This window comes from Thunnus thynnus, chromosome 4, assembly GCF_963924715.1.
Source record: "Thunnus thynnus chromosome 4, fThuThy2.1, whole genome shotgun sequence".
NCBI classification, from domain to species: Eukaryota; Metazoa; Chordata; class Actinopteri; order Scombriformes; family Scombridae; genus Thunnus; species Thunnus thynnus.
The window spans coordinates 12671021-12691899 of NC_089520.1; the positions used below are offsets into that span (position 1 = coordinate 12671021).

General features: G+C 38.4%; 2 protein-coding genes across 3 annotated transcripts in view; one reads left to right on the top strand and one right to left on the bottom strand.

The window, feature by feature from the left end:
* cox14 (cytochrome c oxidase assembly factor COX14) lies at positions 1-2183 on the top strand. Its single transcript, XM_067586766.1, has 2 exons — positions 1-147; positions 1722-2183. The coding sequence occupies exon 2, from the start codon at positions 1732-1734 to the stop codon at positions 1906-1908; it is 177 nt and encodes a 58-aa protein (XP_067442867.1). The 5' UTR covers positions 1-147; positions 1722-1731; the 3' UTR covers positions 1909-2183.
* Positions 1952-20879, bottom strand: part of cers5 (ceramide synthase 5) — a 26072-nt gene continuing 7144 nt past the window's right edge. Inside the window, exons 2-11 of one of the 2 annotated variants that reach the window (XR_010928132.1) lie at positions 13616-13721; positions 12640-12770; positions 12221-12278; positions 12006-12056; positions 10709-10801; positions 8202-8330; positions 7377-7483; positions 5476-5632; positions 4626-4773; positions 3194-3335 (exon numbers count right to left, since the gene is read on the bottom strand). Coding sequence is in view for 1 of the 2 variants with exons in the window: in XM_067586763.1 (XP_067442864.1) it covers positions 3171-3335; positions 5476-5632; positions 7377-7483; positions 8202-8330; positions 10709-10801; positions 12006-12056; positions 12221-12278; positions 12640-12770; positions 13616-13721 (997 nt within the window). In the remaining variant the exon portion in view is untranslated. Of the gene's footprint in view, positions 3336-4625; positions 4774-5475; positions 5633-7376; positions 7484-8201; positions 8331-10708; positions 10802-12005; positions 12057-12220; positions 12279-12639; positions 12771-13615; positions 13722-20879 lie in introns of both variants that reach the window. The other variant, XM_067586763.1, reaches the window with a different exon arrangement.

Consider the following 20879-nt stretch of genomic DNA (forward strand, 5'->3'; position numbering starts at 1 on the left):
GGTTTGTCAAAAAAAGTCCCTTCCAGGATTCCGTACCTTACGAAAGCAAAGGTGACTAGCTTCATAGCTAATTTCGCATGTTGGTGTGCTGACATTGAGGGAAACTACGACAACCTGAGCTTGATATCGCCTTAAAAGAAATAAAAGGTAAGAAAAGTGGAAAGTATTCGCTTCAAAGGGAGACGCGACAGTGATGTGACTTTTTTATAAGTGGATAAAACAGTGTGCTAATGTGTGTGTACATAGCTGACCGATAGCTTGCTAGCCTGCAGTGATGATAAGGGGGGATATTTGATATTGTTGAAGGAAGAGTTCTCAACTTTTATGGACATTAAACCAGACGTTACCCGACTTAAACCAGAGTTGACTTTGCTTCACATTAGGCAGTGACGGACACAGTAATATTTATGAAGCAGTGTAATCTGCTACTGTGACTTATTACTAAGAAAAGAGCTTCATCTGTCTGTTAAAGGATAGGTTCACATTTTTAGTCTCTCAAAACAACATTCAGGTTCCCACATGAACATTGAAAGAGGTTTTCCTCGCTGTCATTCCTCTTGTTCATACTGGCTATTAAAAGATCCTCTTCAAATGTGCTCTCAATGTAAGTGATGGGGGACAAAATTCAGTGTGTCTTCAGTCATTTTGTGCAAAAATGTATTTAAATGTTTATCTGAAGCTTATATGAGGCTTCAGCAGTCTGAGTTAGTCATATCAAGTGGATATCTGCCACATTTACAGTCTTTTTTGGCATCAAATTCCCTCTTTGTGTTTCCTAGGACAGTGTTTCCCTATTGAGCTGTGGTGGAAGTATAGTAACAAAAAGAGGAACTTTGGCACTAACAAGACTAACGTTGAAAGGGATCCACCTGATTTGACTAATTTCGACAGCTGCAGCTTCATATTATGTTCAGATAAATATTTAAATACATTTTGGCACAGAAGGACTGTGGATTTTGGCCCCATCACTTACATTGTAAGTGCATCATGAAGGGATCTTCTAATAGCCTGTATGGACAGTAGGAATGATTATGGCAAGAAAAACTTGTGTCAATGTTTATTTGGGCTCCTGACTTTAAGACAGACTTGATTTGATCAAATACAAGTATAAGTCCTGCATTCAAAAGTAAGGCTGCAGCTAATGATTATTTCTATTATTGATTAATCTGCTGATTATTTTATCAATTAATCAATTTATCATTTGGTTTATAAAGCAACAGAGTTTGAAACCATCAATTAGTTGGCATCTTTGCTTGAAAATTGGCTAAAAATGATTTATCAAAATCGCATACTAAGTTTCTGTCTATAGATTAATCAATTTATTGTCTCAGCTCTATTCAAAATTAAACTTAAATAAAAATACAACAGTATTATTAGCATTGTATCGTAAGTGAAAGTTCCCTTTATCAGGATGGCCCATCTGAGTCACTATACTTATTATATACTATTTGATTATTATAATTGATGCATTAATATACAAGCAGCATTGCAATATTGTAGCCAATCGCAGTGAAGCTACCATTAACTACCTTGTATATTGTTAATTTTAGCAATAACAATGCATCATATTTTATGAAACTTAGATTTTGTTTAAAGTAACTATAGCTGTATAAATAAAATCTATCTCAATGTGTAATTTCATGTTGCAATATTGATATATATTGTGACGTAGTACATTTCTGCAAAATCAGTTCAACTGACGTTGCTCCTGGTTCCTTTAGGATCCTCATCATGGTGACTGCAAAGCGCCTGGCTGACATAGGTTATCGGGCTTTTTCTGCCTCGATGATGCTGCTGACAGTCTACGGTGGCTACCTGTGTGCAATGAGAGGATACCGCTACATGAAAAAGCAAGAACAGCTGAAGCTGGCGGCAGAAAACCAGGACCCTGAAGTCATCAAAGACTGACATCAGATGGACTGCTCTCCCATTTCTTCTTTTTTTTTGCCCATTGCTGAATCATGAAGATGTTTTTTATCTTCACAGGACGTTTGTGTGATTTCATTGTGAGGGTGTTGCACTCTTACAGCAAAGATGTTTTGTTTATAAAAGATTCTCCAGGCAAATTAACCAAGAACACATTATTTGCATCAGTGACCTGTGTCAAGTCGATGTGAGCAGCACTGTAAATCAAGTGAAGATGGTTGTCATTGTTTGTATTATATTAAATGCCGTTAACCACACAGTGCAATGTAGTGTTTCTAGACAGCTACTGGAGTAAGAAAAAGCATCTTTCAACAACAGAATATATTTGGAAACACATTTTTTACAAGGCACTCAAGTGAGAACATGATACTGGACAATTAGTATAGTCCTCATACCTGGATTCCTCTATAGGCAGTGACAAACAATTTCTTAAACATTTGGTCTCAGAAGGAGTAGTAAAAAACAGTAAAACACAACTAAACAAGTCACAAATAGCCAAACAATGTGGTTAAAGAATAAATCCACACTAAATTGCAAAGAGCAGAAACCACTTCTGTTGTATAATTTTTTAAAGCGTGTTTCACTTCTGGTCTCACACAGGTGTTCATAGCAGCTGCCTTTAAGAGCTGATAAAACCACAGCTATAACATAATACAGTCACTTCCATGTATAACACCCGCTGTGTGATATCACTGATTGCGATGCTGTCCGAATGCTTTAGAGTCAGATCCAACAGAAAGTGGCGCAGCAGCAGTTTTCTGCCCTATGAGATCCAGTGTGAATGAACCTTTGGAAAATAAAACAAACAAAACTCAAGTTCATCTGACCAATAAAACTGGGAGAGAACATTGAAACCAACATCTGCAGCAAAACTCCGCACAAAAATAAATCCCATCATTTGAAAGAGTGTATTATACTATGTAAAGGACTTGCTTCAACTGATTTCCATATCATTTCAGCTTTTACATGTCACCTCTTGAGTTGTGTGTGTCGTACAGGTCGTTACAGGTCTCCTGTAAGCAAGTTGTCAGTGTCTGCAAGTCCGTCATCAGTCCACCAACATATGAATCTGTGCGCACTCACTGTCAGTGTAATGTGTGATAGGACATGTGTGTGTGTGTGTGTGTTTGTGAATGAGCTCTCGCACGTCAAAGGAATGTCATGAGACGAATGAAAGCTCTCTTGAGACGTTGTGAGGGACGAACTGCAGGGGGGGGGGGGGGCTGACATCTTCAGCCTCTGTGTCACCAGCTGCTGTGGTTCTGCACTCTGGTTTTGGCGGCAGCACAGTGGCCGTTGGTGCCGTTTTCTCCTTTGGTAGTATGAGAAGAGGTCTTGAGGCCGTCTTTGGGCGTGTCGGGCTCTTCTTCTGAGCTGGTCTCAATGTCACTGCGGACGTCGTTGCACACCTAGCAGGCAGATGGGGAGGGAAAAATCAATAAGCTCTTGCAAGATAAGATACTTTTTATAAACACTAATGAAAAGTAAGTACAAACCACAGAGGAAAGACAAAATAATGTGAACACCGAATGAAGAATGTCTTAACTGAAGTAACTAAAGCATTATAATCTCCTCTACAATTAAACCATGGTGGCCATTTTAGGTGAAATTTTGTTCCTCCATGACACATCAAATCATTTTTTTTTTTTTGAGAAATGCACTAAATGTTTGGCACAGAGATCCACTACGTGTCTTTTCAAATAAAAACAACCAAAAAAACCCGTCAGAGTGCTACAAAGATGGATTTTAGTAGATTCATTTCCCATTAGCTGCATTTTTCAGCAGTGTTGAGAATTTTTATTAAGTCAACAAAGATTCAAAGTTATTTTCCATGAGGTGTTTATGTTACTTTTATGTCTGTGTGGTTCACATTTGATAAATACTGTATCTGGAGCCAGGTCAATATTTTCACAACTGCGTTAGGGAATTTCACATGACGATGGGTCAAAATAGCAGGCAGTGATAAATTTAATCTTAAATATACAGACATCATGTAACATGACATCATAAAAGTTCACAGAGCATGCTCGTGTTTATAACTCAGCTGGTCTGTGATCACTTTAAATCAAAGTGACGATTAAGGAAAAAGGTTTATTGGTGTCCAGAGTCCATCTTACTAGAAGTTAATGCGACACTTTGGTTCATCTTTCCTGTGTGTAGAAAGTGTTCAAACCTGTCGCCAGAACTTCATTTTAAAAGTGTGACATCTGGATTAGTGGAGACTAGATGCTCTTTTCTGTTGTAACCCTACTTTTAAGTTTTAAACTAATTACATGTGCATTTTCCCACAAAACCATTAGCTAGCGCAGCTTTAAGCTGAAACACGTAGTGAAACTCACCTCACTTGGAAATAAGTCATAAGTCAAGTGTCATGAAGAGATTTTTTTTTAAAAGAAAGAAAGAAGAAAAGCTTAAAAAAATGTCTCGCTATTCATGCAAATCACCTGTGTGCATCATTACCACAGGGTGGTGGTGTGGGACGATTTCATGCTCGACTAATGAGAAACAGTTGGACATACCTGACACTATTAGCACATTACTCATCATGAGTGGAGTTGAATCTGAGTGTTATTCTACTGCAACTGCTATCCATTTAAATCCAACCGCAATACACTTACACTGAATCCTTATAGGAATGGAAAGGACAGATGAAATTAGAAAGAAAGAAAGAAAGAAATCCCAACTGAGGAGAGACTTACAGCGGAAAACAGAAGGTAAAGTTCTCAAAGCAGATAAAGCAAGCAGAGAGAAGCGAAGAGAGCAACGGAGGAAGGCTCATAGGGCAAAGATAGACAGAAAGACAGGATCTCCCTCTCTCATTCCAGAGGGAGAGGAAACAAACTGCGTCTGCAGAGAGAATGAGACAGAGTCAGAGATGGCTTGGAAAAAAAAAAATGTAGAGGCAGCAAATTCATCACCAGTTGCAGCTACGGTACATTTCTATAAACATTCTTCATAAAGACAGATGCCTGGTTGAGACATTTATTTATTTATCACTTTTCAATAACATTTCTGCTTAGTGCTTATAAAGTGCACATTTATCGAGAAATAATCTTCCAAACCTTCAAAACTTTAGAGTAAATGTTTTGGGATCAGTAGGTTTGGAACTTTTTCTTAAGCTTTGCTAACACAATAGCATTAAAAAAAAAGAGTTCTGAATCATGTGAAATATTTTTTTTCTTCAATCCAGTCCATTTTGGACAGGGTTTGAGGTGCACTAACCCTCATGAAATTCCACTGTTCAGTACTCAAAACCAGTCTGAACTCACAGACGTGCAGCAGTTCCAAGGTAGAGGTGCTTTACCAGGAAACTGTTAAACTGCAGCCCAGTTTCTGACAAATGTAGAGAAGTGAAATTATCAGGTGCTTGTACCAAAAATACTTAAGATACCCTGTCAGAAGATGATTATTTATGTGTTCTAATAGCTAAAAGGAGAGCATATTTTTCTTCATTTATGCAGGAAAAGGTCAGATGTGTAGGATTGCCAAACCCCTCTGCAGGCCAGTACAGTATTTCTCAGTAGTCTCCAAGTCTGTGCAGTGACCCACCTTGCCCCGCAGCATGGCTTTGAGAGCTATACGGGCTATGAGGTAGGACCAGATGATATGCAGGACTTGGAGGACCAGCAGTAAGAAGTTGAAGAGCCACCAGGATGGATACGGCCCAACTATAGCCCAGCTCTCAAACATAGTGGAGTTCAGGATCCTGGAAAAACAAGGAGACAAAAAGATGTCGGTGGGAAGGCACAGATTTAATTTAAAGACTTGTACACACTCGGGTTTGCTCTGTTACACGTGAAGACATAATAATTTATCCCAGTGGGAGCAAAGAGTTGTCAGGCTGCGCTTTGATCCGACTGTTACCCAGCGCTCCTCTAATGAGGCCCCGTCATGACGGTACAGATTGTAATTCCCCTTTGGATGCCAATGGCAACAGTACAGCCAAGCTGGCGAGCATCATAGATCTACTGAAACGTTAGGTGAGCGGTTAGTGAGGTCATGTCTTCCTTTAAATCCAGGTGAGTGACAGGAGGTAGTCAACAGACCCACCTCCCCCAGTAGAGGTATGGATTTCAGTCCAGGTACCTGTGCCGGCAACATTAGCTTTATCACTCATCCACACCAAGACACTGAATATAGCTGGTCAGGTTACTCTCGACAGTGATAGGTTCCCTATTGTCCGTCTATCTAGAGGTTGAGCTTCAACATCCAGGTCTCTGCCGAGGAGCAGTCGCTATCTAACAGCTTCCTACGTCTAAACATTAGAAAAGATCTGAATGAGAGAAATTATGATGAGTCCGTTAGGCAGACACTGAGGGTTGTTCTGGAAATTGCCTCATCTGATTTACAAAACGGTCGCAATTACATCATATTACTTTTGGTTGTGTATAAACGGTAACTCTAGATTTGCGAAACTCTTGCCAGATTTGTACGCGTTGTTCCTTCATTGTGCGCGTAGCTTCTCATTGTACAAAAAAAATAAAGTTTTATGATGTGACAGTGCTGTGGTTAAGGTCTGGTTAGGTTTAGGCACAAAAACACTTGGTTAGGGCTAGGGAAAGATCATAGTTTGTGTTAAAATGATCACTCTCATGAGATCTTTCACAGATCTAGGGTTACCATATACACACGACCATTATATTTATTTCTAAATAACAGAGGCTGGAGGTTTTAATGTCAGTGTCAGATGGAATACATTACAGCTATAATACAGTACATGCATTGAAATTACAGTAATTTAAAGGGGGCCTATTATGCTAATTTTCAGCTCTATATTTTTATTCTGGGACTCCACTAGAGTAGCTTTGCATCATTCACAGTTTAAAAAAAATCCATATTTATCTTATACTGGCTCTTTATGCAGCCCCTCAGCTTAGCATCTGTCTGAAACAGGCTGTTTTAGCTCCTGTCTCTTTAAGGCCCCCCTCCCAATGAGCCTACTCTGTTCTGATTGGTCTCTGGCTACGTAAACAAACTATGAAATAAATTGTAGTAGTAGGATATCACTTCGTTTTCTCGTTCTTTACTCAAAATGTCAAGTTCTCAAATACATCTGTACATGTTTGAGCCGGAATCCAATCTAAAATACGCTAATGAACCACGCAAACAATACATGGAAAAACCTTAGCAACAACCTTAGCAACCAAGGCTATGGAACTTGGGACTTTGACCATGTTTAGCATAGATATCCGGCATCATAACAGTATATAAATAACAGAAAGCCACAAAAAGCATAATAGGCTCCCTTTAAGAAATCAAAGCACAGAAGGATTATGATGTTTTCTGTGATGTTTTTCTAGAAAACATCATAATCTACCTTCAAAGCCAAAAGCTAAAATATTACTGCTGATAAAAATATCTTTTGGCATGAATTTGGATGTCTAAATTGCTATTATGCAAGAATAATTACAGTAATCAATCTCATGATGCAGGTGTCTAGCGGTACTTACCATACTGGAAATATAACAAGCCGTGTGATAAAGAACGCCACACTAAACACAATGAAGAGGAAGTCACACAAGCGCTGGTACTTGGCATAGTTGGCCAGCTTGGCTGCCTGTTGAAAAAGAAAACGACAAACACAACACAAAAAAAACCTTATAAGTTTTGTTAAGTCAAGATTTTGTTTTTCCCCAAACACCAACCCATTCAAATTCCTCGTCTCATACTCCTAATCTCTCTGGATTTTAGCCAAGTGGAAATGACTGGAAACACTAACTAAACAATCACAATTCATCTCCATTGTTGAAGAAACCAACTGATGTGAAGCAAAAACGCTGCTGCATAATATACTAAAAGGAAACTACTGTATGTAAAAGCTGAGGTTGCACAATTACTAACAGTAGTCACAGTTTCCCATTACTGTTTTGTATTTGTATATGAATGTAGTAGCAATAATTCTTTTTTGATGTCAAATGTGCTTGAAAATGAAAAAAACATTGCTCTGGTATTGAATAACATACACCTAGTGACCACTTTATAAGACAGACCTTCCCTTTATGCTATCAGTTTAGCTGTAAATAAAATACTAAGTATGAAGACAGCATAGAGAGGCTCAGTTACAGGTTGAGTGTATATAAATACAATGGTAAAAAATATCAAAAGAATTTTGATATGCGTCCCAAAATGTCCAGAAGCAAAGCAAAGTACAGTATATGTGATTTGTTGTTAGTGACTTAAATACAATCTTGTTCAAGAAATGTTGCAGTGTACGGTCGCTTTGTAACATGAATGAGACTTAATTACTTCCGTGTAATTAACTGTGTCCAACCTACCTCTAGCAGGAAGTCAGAGGCGTCATGCACACACATCACCAGGCTTCCTACTCGCACCATGTTGTTGACGTAAGAAAAACTGATCAGGCCCACTGTAGCCAGGTGATGGATGAACATGATCAGGAAATCCTGCAATTAAAAAAAAAAAAGAGAGAGGGCTGATTAGTATTGCCACAGGGGGTTTTAACTGTTGTGTTACAAAAGAAACGAAACTGTGGATTTAAGTTGACATGTAGCATTTAGCACTTCTCAAAATCGAATATTTATGATGGTTTAAATAGTGCTTTATAGGTAAGGAAAATAAAATATTGAACAAATGGCACATCATTAAGTAATAAAGTAAGAAAAAGAAATGGTTCTAGGCACAATAATGAAGTCGATAAAGTAAACAACATAATGTTAATAGATACAAAAATGTGATGGCTCCAGCTTCTAAATTGTGAGAATTTGCTGATTATTATTGTATTAACACTATTTTAAACTGAATATCTTCGGGTTTTCAACTGCCGCTTCAACAAAACAAGACATCTGATGACATCACCTTGGGCTCTGATTAATAGTGACGGGCGTTTTTCATTTTTTTCTGATGTTTTACAGACCAGGAAAATCAGGAAAATAACTGTCAGACGAATCAATTACATAAATAATCTTAAGTTCCAACTATACTTTTATGGATATGTCTGTATGAACTCATGATGATACAGTAATAAAGTCTCTTAAAATCAAGACTAAGTTTTCTGTCAGCATTACTGCCATGAAAGAAAAAAAAAAGAAGTTATTTCAGGTCCCCACTCAGTCACACATCACACCGTTTCTAATGCCAAAATGATTTATTCAGGTCAACTGTCACAGGACGGAAAGAAATACAAGGTTATAAATATCATAAAAGAGGGCGTGAAACTGTAAATATGGCAAAACATATAACACATGCACACTTAAGGGACAACATTTTAAGTTGTTATGCTCTTTGCACTGGAAGTAATTCTCCCCTCTAAATGTTTTAGTACCATGTCTCCTTGGCAACCCCTGTCCCCATTCATGACATTCACAGCTGTACTTTTACAAAGCTGTTACAGACGGCTAATGCACAGCCAAGGTGAAAGTGGGAGGGTAGATCAAATCTTAAAAGTGCAATCCAGCATGAACAAAACTACTAGTATGTACTGTATTTCGTCACCATTATTTCCTAACAGACAACGTTCACACTTTAAGAGGAAACAGAGAGCTAAAGCTGTTATTTTACTGACTCAATGGCAACGTTTGATTTGTTGCAGCCAGACAGACGGAGAAGATATAGGTGAAAAGATTAACAGTTCACAGCAAAGTCGTACAAACAAACACGAAGTAAGTGAGTGAGGCTGGAGACAGGAAACATTTGAATCTGACAGTCAAAGTCATCCGTGCATTATGTCAACTACTATAAACATATCGTGTGCAAGAACTTTTAACATTCTTGCCAGAGTCCAGTCAAAGATCTCCTGACTGTGGGACATTAAATAAAGGTTCCACCTTGTTCCACCTGAGAGGACACAGTTTGTAAAGCCAGTGAAGTGCAACACCTATCTTTATAGATCTCGCTGAAAGGTCTTAAAGTCAAGGACATTGTAGACTGTTGATTGGTTCAAATTTGCTCTTTTTACTTGCTTGGAAATAACTTTTTTTTATTTTCTTTGTTTTTTCATTGTTTAATGTGCAAATTTACACACTAACTTTGTGGTTTGGGATGCACTGAAAGTAATCACACCGAGACTACTTGAGTTGAGAAAAGAACAATGAGAAAGGTTTGATAGAATTTCCTACATGAATAATTTAGCTTGATAAAGACACACCTACTGAAACAGATAAATGAGCAGGAGCCTCATTTGAACATCATATCATGAAGAAAACAAATCAAAGTAAACAGACTGTCAGATCAGGCCAGCTGCCTCTTCCCATCCAGCCATCAAATTAAAACAAACAAGTCATTTGATGGCACTGTGATACATTTCCACTATCATATTGCAGAAGTTTGCTGTATAAAACATCTTAAACATTAAGAGGCAAGTGTCTTGTTGGCTGTTACTCACACCAGCTCTAACACACTGCCATTCTGTGGAATTTCTATAATTCTAACAGAGTTAGGCCTGCTCCATCCTGCAATCACATGACAGTGGGTGCCCTCAGGCTGAAAATACAAGGCATTCACAGATTGAGCTACAACAGCTGCACCCGCCCCTCATGTGAAAAACAAAAACATGTGACCCTCCAAAATTAACACAACTCTAAGAGCTTATAAGAAAGCAATCAGGTCGGATTTAATCTAAACACGATGTAAGCCATGTGAATTTATTTGAAAAACTTCACATCAAATGTTGCACACACACACACACACACACACATACACTCTGTGCCACTGCCAAATGAGTAACAATAGACGTATTAAAAAATGCTTAACAGGGAGTGGTAACTGTGGTGCATCCAGTGTGGTCTAACCCAGCAGAGACAGGGTCAGCGTTTTTTCCTCTCACCTTCCTTTTAATGTCGGTGAACTGGGAGAACATGAGTGACCAGTAGAAGGCCAGTTCTGTCACATAGTAGTGGTAAAGCCCTGGTGTCATGACCTACAGGGAAAGAGAGAGAGAGACAGGAGAGAGAGAGAGAGATTCAGCAGGTCGGTTCAAAGGAGTTATTGAGGATTTCACTGTTTAGTATAGTAGTAGTAGTGAATATCAAACACGTGCAACAATTTTCACTATCAAATCATTACGACAGACATCCTGATCCAGTGAGTCACCGTGATGCCTAAGGTTACTTATGCAATAAGGCATGTGAAGCCCTGGTTTACAGTGAATTGCGTCACACCCAAAAATGTATCTTAAGCTGGGTTCAGTCTACACAAAACCAATCAGAACTTCAGTTTGGCCGTGACGACTGATTAACAAAATAATTAAGCGTCTGCTCTGAGTTTACAAAAAACAAAAAATATGGCAGAACAATCTGTATCTTTCTGTATGTTTATGAGCTTATGATTTAAATCTCTGTTCCCCCTGATTGTGCAACAGACCAGATGATTACAGTCATTTATGACTGTATGAAACACATTTGAATTTTACAGATGTAATTTGTACAAATTGGGTGTGAATAGAAATCTGACCAGTGGACATGCACGTAACTGAAATTTGCAATACACAGTTGTTAAATGTGTCGTGCCAAGTCCAGAAAATGGATTAGGATCTCAAAAGTCTCGCTCTGTGTTCCCAGTTTTAACTGTTATATCATCAAACTAAAAGCTGAGTGATTACTGCATTTACCAAACAGATGTAATGGTTGATCCTGAATACATGTTATTTTAAGTGATAATAACACTACCAATACTAGTAGTTGCTTGTTGTTGCCAAGCAACACCTGGGTTCCTATCTAATTTGCTGCTCTGAGGTGAGAATCAAAGCTGTCTTATAAACTAAAATAAATATCAGCACATGCTAACTGATTTATTCTCTACATGATATGTGGGAAACAACAAGAATACAAGGACATCTATGTTATATTGATACTGGTCAGACTGCTTATGACACATTATAATTTAAACAAGAACAGGAAAAAGGCAGTGACATAAAAGCAAGTCCAAAAAAAAAAAAGTCAAGACTTGTCACTTTTCTGCACAATCTCTGCACCAGTTTGTTAGGTTTTTCTGTATAATGCAATGCAATGCAATAAATGTTGAGTTTTGGACGTTGTTGGTTTAACTGTGAGGCCATTTCTGGGGCTGTTAGTGTAGCTGTTGTGTTGGACCGCATGATAGATTATATAGAAAGATCATCGTACCTGATAGGGGTAACCGTACCAGCAATGCCGTGTATCCCACATCCAAGGAGACTGGAAATAAATGAACACACATAAATTCAGCAAACAAGCGCTCATACTGTTATCTATGGAAATAAAACCCAGTCTTCCAAATATTATCCATGAAAGAACAACACTAACAGAACATTCCTCCCCATGTATCACTGTTTCAGAGCTGGATCTGTGGATGTGCTCACCTGCCACACAAACTGGAACCCATAAGTAAATATGCACAAATAAAATGTAAACCTCCACCTAGAAGTAAACGAAAAGAAATTACCATCCAGAATATATGACAGATGTAAGAGAGCAACAATACATTAAGATCAAACAAATACACATCTGCTGGAATGTGCAAGCACATACTCAGCACCAGCCGTCAGTGACTAATCTGATTAATCTGATTTTAATTCTGAATTCAACTCTAAATCCAAGTCCTAACAATAAACAGGCTCTTATAGGAGTGAGGATGAAACAATATGTCCTCCTCTGATGGTCACAGAGTGCTGGAGCATACACACACAATATCGTACCACACACACACACAGAAAACATAGCCAGTGTTTGCTCAAGCTTGCAGAGATGTCAAAGGCGAACACAACAGGCATTAACCTACATGCTCTCGCAGAACTTAGTGTGTGTACTGGGTTTATCTTGGTTCCTGCGGTGTCTGAACCAGCGCTGAACCTTTCGCACCTCCCAATCCAGCTGCTTGGACAGGCCATCCAGATGACGAGAGTCTGGATTCTGTGAGAAGAGAGAAGAGACGGCACTTAGTTTGAATTAAAGCTTGATCATCCAGTCCAAACTTTGGCATATTGCAATTTTGCTAATGATTTGCTATTTTGGCTTTAATCTGTAAGATAAAATAACGGACTCATCAAGAGCCTGGAAAGTCAGCAATAAATAAATTATCCGCAGAACATCTGCACTGGAAGTTTCAGTGAAAAGCAGACAAGATAGAAGTGAGACATAATCTGCAAATGTTAGGACTGGGACAGAAATGTGCTCTTGCATAATTGTTTCGTCATGTTTAGTTCCTTCAACGGAATTTCACTCCAGCAAACAAAATCCATGTGACTTTTTTTTTTTTTCTGCCAGCAACAATGATTTGATTTATTAACAAGCAATCAGTTTCCACCCCTCCTCTTGAATCACATGTGAGCCGCTTCGACCCCTTTGTCTTCTGTCTTCTGCGGTTGTCCAGAAAGGGAAGCCAAAAAATGCTAATTTAATATCAGGGGAAAAAAAACTTCCACTAAACTGCTGCGTTTGATCAGACGACAGACAGGTAGAGTGCATAATGTAGTTCTGGGAAATATTTGTATTTTAATCGATAATATATAACATATTCATGTTTTAAAGGCGGACGATTTTGGAAGGAAAATTCAACTGAACTTGCAAAAGATTTAAAAATAAATACATATTAAATGTGAGCCTCATGGCTTACAAGAGAAAATGACCTGCTGGGCTCCGACAGTATGAACCCCATTATATTATATATATTATAATATTAATATTATATATTAACCACAATACAGTATATAAATGCTTCTTAATAAAAATAAATTGTCAAAAAAAGGAGATCAAACCTTTGTGATGGATGTAAACACTTTCTCCAGCACTGCATTGGGCTGAGCTCTTCGTCCAACACCTGGCTGAATGTGGAGGCTCCGGGCGCAGGCGCTGGCAATAAATCTGCGTCAGAAGTGAAGAAGTCAGAGATGAAAGGTCAGTTCACAGTTCCTACAGGATCTATTTGTTCAGTGGTTTAAACAACATTCGATCAGTGATCAGATAGTAAACCTAACCAGCGTCGTTCAAAATTCAAAAACTGCTGCTTATGATCACTTATGTCATAATTCAGCAATGTGGATACGTTTTAAAGGGATGGTTAACACTGTTTGACATAAGATGTTCTTCATTTGGGAGTCCTGTGACACCAGACAAAATGAGCAGCACTTTCTTTGTTGTAGGCGAGTGTATTACTATGTAAAACGCCCTACTGCACTACAACTACTACTATGTACCACAGTAAGGTACACTATAGCCCAGTAACATCACGCTACCAATCAGAAATTTGAAGAAAAAGTGAATTTGCAATAGAGTTGTGAGCAGCTTCGGTGTTAGGTCGAGATTGGTTGTTTACAAATTCATTTTATATTAAAAAAAAATGTAAAAAAATCTCCTTCTCTGTCTGTCTGTGTCAGTTGTGTGCCAATGTGCCCTGAGAGAGAGACAGTGTGGTCAATGTGTTGCATTAGCTTAACACGCTAATGGCAAAAAAAACTTGCTGAAGGGAAGCTACTGAAAGTCCCCAGTGATTCTGGGATGCCTTCTTCATTATGGGAACATTATGACCTCGTATGACCTCTGTGCCTGTGGTTCTGTTCTGGATTATGACTGAACTGTCACGTTCAGCTGGGAAAGAAGCTTTATGTTTGGCATAAACATTCATCGCACCACATTTAGGGAAAGTTGAAGCTGTGCTGTGACTTACAGGTAAGACAAATGGTTCATAGTTTCAGGTGCTCATAATTTGTTGCCACCTGTAAACATGTCCAAAGAATGGCTTATTAGCTGTTATAAGCCATTTGTGTTTTACACTGGTAGATTGCTGTGAATTATTCTTTGTAGGCTTACTATATATTAAGCCATACTCATCCAAAGAAGGCATAATTCCTTAATTTTAGGAAGGAATAGCTCAGATATAGATTCAGAGTGGTAGTAGCCTGTAAGATGCAGGTACAGGCAGGGTTTAGGTCTCAAGTTCACTCCTGTGGGCTGAAACAATGCACCTCTGTGCAATGACCTTCAATATAGTACTAAGTCACAGAGAAGCAAGATAAGAGAATTAATTAGCAGAAAGAAAATTAATTTTTGATATTATGTTGAGGGTTTTGTATGTTGTGTTGTGGCCTCAGACGGTTGTGTTTTATGGTCCCGTAAGCTGCAGCTCAGTTTTGTCTGACCACTTCCCAGGTGGCCAGACATCTCTGTACACATGACTGCCAGACTGCACTTAATGCTTTGATATTGCTACCGGTGAGGTTAAATACTGTTTTGTCGCCGAGAACAAAAAGGCCCAATCAATCATTTACATGAGTACACAGAACCTCCAGTAGAACCACATTCCTGTGGTCTTTACCTGTGATATCTAGATTTGTGAAAATGAACACGGCATTCCCAAAACCTTCTTTTATCATCAAGAAATGTGGAGCTCCACTAAATTGGACTTCACAGACTCAACAGTCAGCTTTCTCTGGTTCAGGCTTGGTGCTGCTACGATAAAATAAAGCTCATTTGGACACAAGTAGTTCTGAGTCCATAAGGTCAATGTCAGATTTGTTTCTGCAAGGCAGCTTTGGTACGTTGCTGATTCAGAGCCAGTTATTTACACTTCAACAGGGCTAAGAAAATAATCTAACTAATAAGCTATTTACACTCATATACATGTATACACAAGACTATGACAATAAACTAAATTAATACATGAAATCCACTTTTTTCTATTACTTTCCATGACTGTCATCATGCTTCAAAATTCACACCAACAAAAAAAGTGTGTGATATTCTTTTACATTTGTTACCTATAAAAAAGCATTACATAATACTGCACTACTACTGACTACAGTTTAATGCAATCAAACAGTATGAAAACAAGGTGTAAAAGTGCATTCCAGTGGTCCTCTGGAAATCACCCAGTTCCCTCAAATTCCAACAATATTCCAGAAATTTCCCAACCTGCCCTGTTACATAAGTAATGTTACAACTCTGTGAGGCTACATTGGAAGTTTGCAGTTTGCAGTGAACTGTCGACCTTTTCGGTGGGTCATACTAGTAATTATCAAGGGGAATGCAAAAAATGTCGCCTTTTAGTGTTTAGAGAGTAGAGAGAGTGCTACTTAAAGTGAAGTGTAGACTAGCACAGGGCTGCAAATAATTATTTTCATTCATTATTTGATTAATCTGCTTACTTTTTTGCAGGTTTTGTCTATGAAGTGTCAAAAAATAGTGAAAAAATTCTCATCACAACTTCACAGCAGTCCACGGTGAGGTTGATATACAGTTTACAATGACACAAGACTGAAAAAAGCAGAAAAACCTCATATTTGAGATTCTGTAACCAAAGGATGATTTGTTTCTTTCTAGTTTTGTTTGAATTATGATTGAAACGATTAGGAAGTGGATATAAAATAATATCCAGATTATACAAAAGTCTCCAGGACTCTTTAAGGGCAAACACTCAACATGTTAAAAATAAATGGGAAAGAGAGGGAAGAATGGTAATATGGGGAAATATATGTAAATCACTATGCAGAACTACATATTTGCACTGTTGGAGGTAACTTGGGTGGAAAAATGTCATGAGATTTTTCATCACTCCCATCCAGAAGAGATATCAAGCTGCTGGAGGCTTTGTGGAGCAAATGTAGGCAACCATTATCACTTATTTTGGGACTGCCCAAAAAAACCACACCCTACTGGTGGGAAATTCATGAATGCTTGGAAACAGTATTTCAAATCATTTTTCCATTTGATGCTCTGACAATGTATATGGGTACTGTAATAAAGAATATCCAGACAAAGGCAGATAAATACCTAATGAGAATATTACTTATTGGAGGGAAAAAAGCCTCGACTCGGAAGTGGTTGCAACCAGATGCTCCATTACTAGAAGATTGGTTAAAAATTATTTATGAAATTTACATAATGCAAATGCAAATGGAAAAATTTAGGGGAATGTGGTTAAAATGGATTAAGTACATGTGCTCACGGAGACCTGACGTGATTTAATGGAAACTGCCATCTCCAATGGACTACTGCAGAGACTGTGATATAAGGAGAGGATTTCCATGGATTTATGAGTGTGTGACATTGTTTGTACAAATGTTCATAGTTAGTTACTTAAAGTAAAATGAAAAGGAGAGTAACAGAAGGAAGACAAGTTTTATTTTAACAAGGTTAATGCAGTATATTGTTTTTATTGTTTGTTTGTTTGGTCTAGTTATTTCTATATTAATATGTATTTATGTAAATGAGATTTATGTACTCAAATGTCTTACAAACCTGGACTGTGAATGACCTCCCTAATAAAAATAAAATTAAAAAAAAAAGAAAAGAAAAATGATTTATCGATTATCAAAATAGTTGACAATTATTTCTCTGTCTTTAGACAAATCGATTAATCGACAAATTGTTTCAACTTTAAACTCGTGTGAAGGACAAGTGAGTCAAAGAGTGGTGGAGAAAAAACATCCAGCTACAGTTTGAAATGTCATGATATTACTGCATGTTGTCACACAGCACTCAGATTACAGCACAGCAGCTGAAGTAATTTTCTGTCTAAAGCCTAAAATAAACACATATGTGCAGTTTACACCTATTATTGAATCTAAATGTCAGTTTTGCCATGAATTCGTCCTTTAACATTCATCCTGTGACGACAGTTTTGCCAAGCAGACCTTGTATTACTAACTTATAAACTGACTGTCTATCTAAAGAACAAATACAAGTGAAAACACTGCTTTGAATTCCTAGTTGCACATGATATGATTTTCTAATTTACAAGAAATTTTCACGAGAGTGGATCAAAGACAGGATGATCACACTTCACACAAACACTATTTTCTCATGCCTTTGATGTCTTGGGGTTTTCCCTTCATATTCACAAACCTCCAAAAATAGATAAAGTTAATAAACTTAATGGTCTTTCGTTGGCTTATAAAATTCTCAGTCAACTAGTAGTCACAGGATTTCTTCAACTACTAATTAAGTTTTATTTAATTGAAAAATTTGTCAAATTGTGTCTTCAGTCACTTTGCAGAGGAATGTAGTGATGAAGATGTGTCTCTTAATATCTGGTGTTTTGGGGTTTTTTTTATTTGTGGATACTGTTACTGATGGCAGAGATGTGACTATCATTTTCCATTATTGACTAATAGCTCATTTCCGATAAAAATTACCACTATAAAACAATTAGTTGAGTGGTCAGAAGCTCCAAATAGCAGTTATAGGGAACAATGACATATCTAAACTTCAATACTCTGATATCATGTACCCTCCATGCCTACAAACCTTATCAGTCTGTGCCACATTAGCTTTTAGCCTCATATCCTGACACAATCAGGTTCTTCAGGTATTGGTTCGGACATACTAAACCAGCACTGAACCGTAGCAAAATCCTCCATATGATGAAACCTCCATTGTTTCAGTGGTGTACAAGGAAAGAGGGAAACTGACACTCACTGCTGAACAGCCTCCATTATGTTCCATTATGAGCAAAGTAGGGAAAAAAAAACTTGAAAAACAAAAAGCACTGCCTTTAGTCTGATTAAAACCACACACACACACACACACACACACACACACACACATTTTAGCTTCCTTGTTCTTCATTGTCTCCAAGAACCAGCTTTACCTCTCAGCGCTCAACTAGCCTTCACTTCAAATGAGTAATGACTAAGTATGTGGATCAGAAAGGCAGGGTTATATAACTTTCAATCCGACCAAACTAGCAAATAGCCTAGATATAATCTATATAGAGGAAGTATAAAGAAGACTCATTCTAACCCTGCAGGTGATTATATACTTATATGAAAGACTCCTAACAGTTCTTAAAGTGATCTGTGAAGAGCAGTTTCACTTCACATACTGAATTAATTTTATTTTGAAAGTAAATCGGCCCAAAACTGTGGTGGGCATGATGTCTATGTGGCACTGAGATACAAATGAACAAAACAAAGAAGCTCGACTGGATAGATCGGTTTCATGCATCATGATGTTAAACATTGCTCAAGGCAATCCACTCATGAGCATAAAACACTTTCAACAAGCAAAGCCGGCATGCAGCAATCAATGTTTGGCACCTTGGACCGCCTAAAAGCGGCTTGTAAGTCTGATTCAAGCTGAATTTACTCAGGCTCTGAGTGCCTGCATTGGCTCTCTAACAATCTCTCTCTATTAAACTGTTATCCAATCACATGGGCGAGCCAAACGATGAGCTGCTGTGGCACAGATACAGGCAAGAGTTTCGGTTCTCTTGAAAGCACAAGGCTTTTCACATTTACAACAAACAGGAGGATGAATTGACGAAAATAGCTCACGCAAGCCTGAGCCTGCAGTGCTAACCGGCAGCTAGCAGAAACAGGAGGGAGGAAAGCGAGGGATGTAATCTATTTATGTCAAACGTCAAAACATCCCTGTTCCTCCTCAGAACCAAGACAATTCCAACATACACAGAGCCCGTTACCAAGAGACAGGTTCAGTGTGGTCCATATATATGGGCGGTAGTAGCCCTGATGACTGTGAAGGAAGGGACAGCAAACTACATACAACCTTGACACTGGGAGAAGTCCCAGAGGCTAAACTGACGCACGGTCACGGCTCTATTCATAGCGCAGTACTGGACATAATTGTGGCCTTCATTTGTGTTTTGAAAACAGAACTGACAGTTAGGTGGAAGAAACATAACTTTAGGAAGAGACAATGCCAGATTATGTGGGCAATAAACAGAACTCTGAACAAGGAGGATGTTTAATGTATCACATCAACATTTTGTTCACAATGTCTCTCTTCCTTAAAGGTTTTTGATGGACAGAAATGATGGTTGTTCACATGGCAACAGTCAAAGCGGGTAACAATGGATTACGAGGCAACTCTTGCTACTCATAATTTCATACACATCTCACTTTGCAGTCTTAAAAAGGGAAACTTCAGGATTTTTCTACCTTGACCCTATTTTCTCATCATTTTGTGTCTTAAGTGACTAATGGGGACAACAATTGTCCCTGTGGCAAAAACAAGCACTTTTCGTGGATGTTCTTTGACTGGGCGCAATTGCCCCAAAGGATTACATTGCAGCCCGTTTCATGGCTGAAGCACTCTCACTCAGTACTGGACCGATTTCAAAGATTGTTGTCCCCATTAGTCATTTAGACACAAAATGAAGGGAAAATAGGGTCCAGGTCAAAAAATCTCGAGGTTTCCCTTTAACACCATTCAACCCATGACACGGCTTAGAAGGGCCTAGGCCTGCAAACAGCCTGGCTGCTCCCATCTACAAAGTCACTGCCAACAGCAAAGCAATGATTAGGATCAAACAAGAAGAAACTGGTCTAGAAGAAGAAGAGGGGGTAGGGGTGGGGGGGGGGCTTGGATTGAGGACAGCCTTCACATTAGGTAGTGAGAGGAACGGGTGCAACAGGTAGAAGAGGAATCCTGCAGTGAGCTTCATAAACAGATGTCAAAATGCTGCGTTTCAAGAGCAAAGGTTAATGTTTTTGAAGGCAGAGGTTGGTAAGATGTTACACATTCAAAAGCTACATTCAGAAAGGTGATCATGTTTGTTAATCTCTAGTCTCTGTGGCTGCATTCAACATTGTTGATCATCACATTTTACTCAGTCGACTCACCAATCATGTCAGCAGCTTGATGCTTGAGTGGTTCAAGGTCTACCTCTGACTGGCATTTTTTGTTGGTAGCGTCATTTCTTCGTCTATGAAACTTCCTTACGGTGTACCTCAAGGGTCGATTCTGGGCCCTATTCTTTTCTCAATGTAGATGGGTTCCCTTGGTCCCATAATTACTAGGCACAACATATTGTATCATTTTTCTCCCAGTTCCTCGATTAGCTGTTTGGTCTAAAAAATGTTAGGAGGTAGCAAAAAATGACTGACATTTTCTGGAGTCAAAGGTGACATCTTCACTTGTCTTGTTCTGTCTAACCAACAGTCCAAAACGTAAAGATATTCAGCTTATTATCATGTATGACAAAGAAAAGTATTAAATCATCACATTTTAGAAACTGAAACCAGCAATTTATAATTAAGTCTAATTGTGACCTGCCAAGGGACT

Coding starts and splice junctions, on each gene's coding strand:
- cox14 (XM_067586766.1), top strand. CDS start 1,732: ATGGTGACTGCAAAGCGCCTGGCTGACATAGGTTATCGGGCTTTTTCT.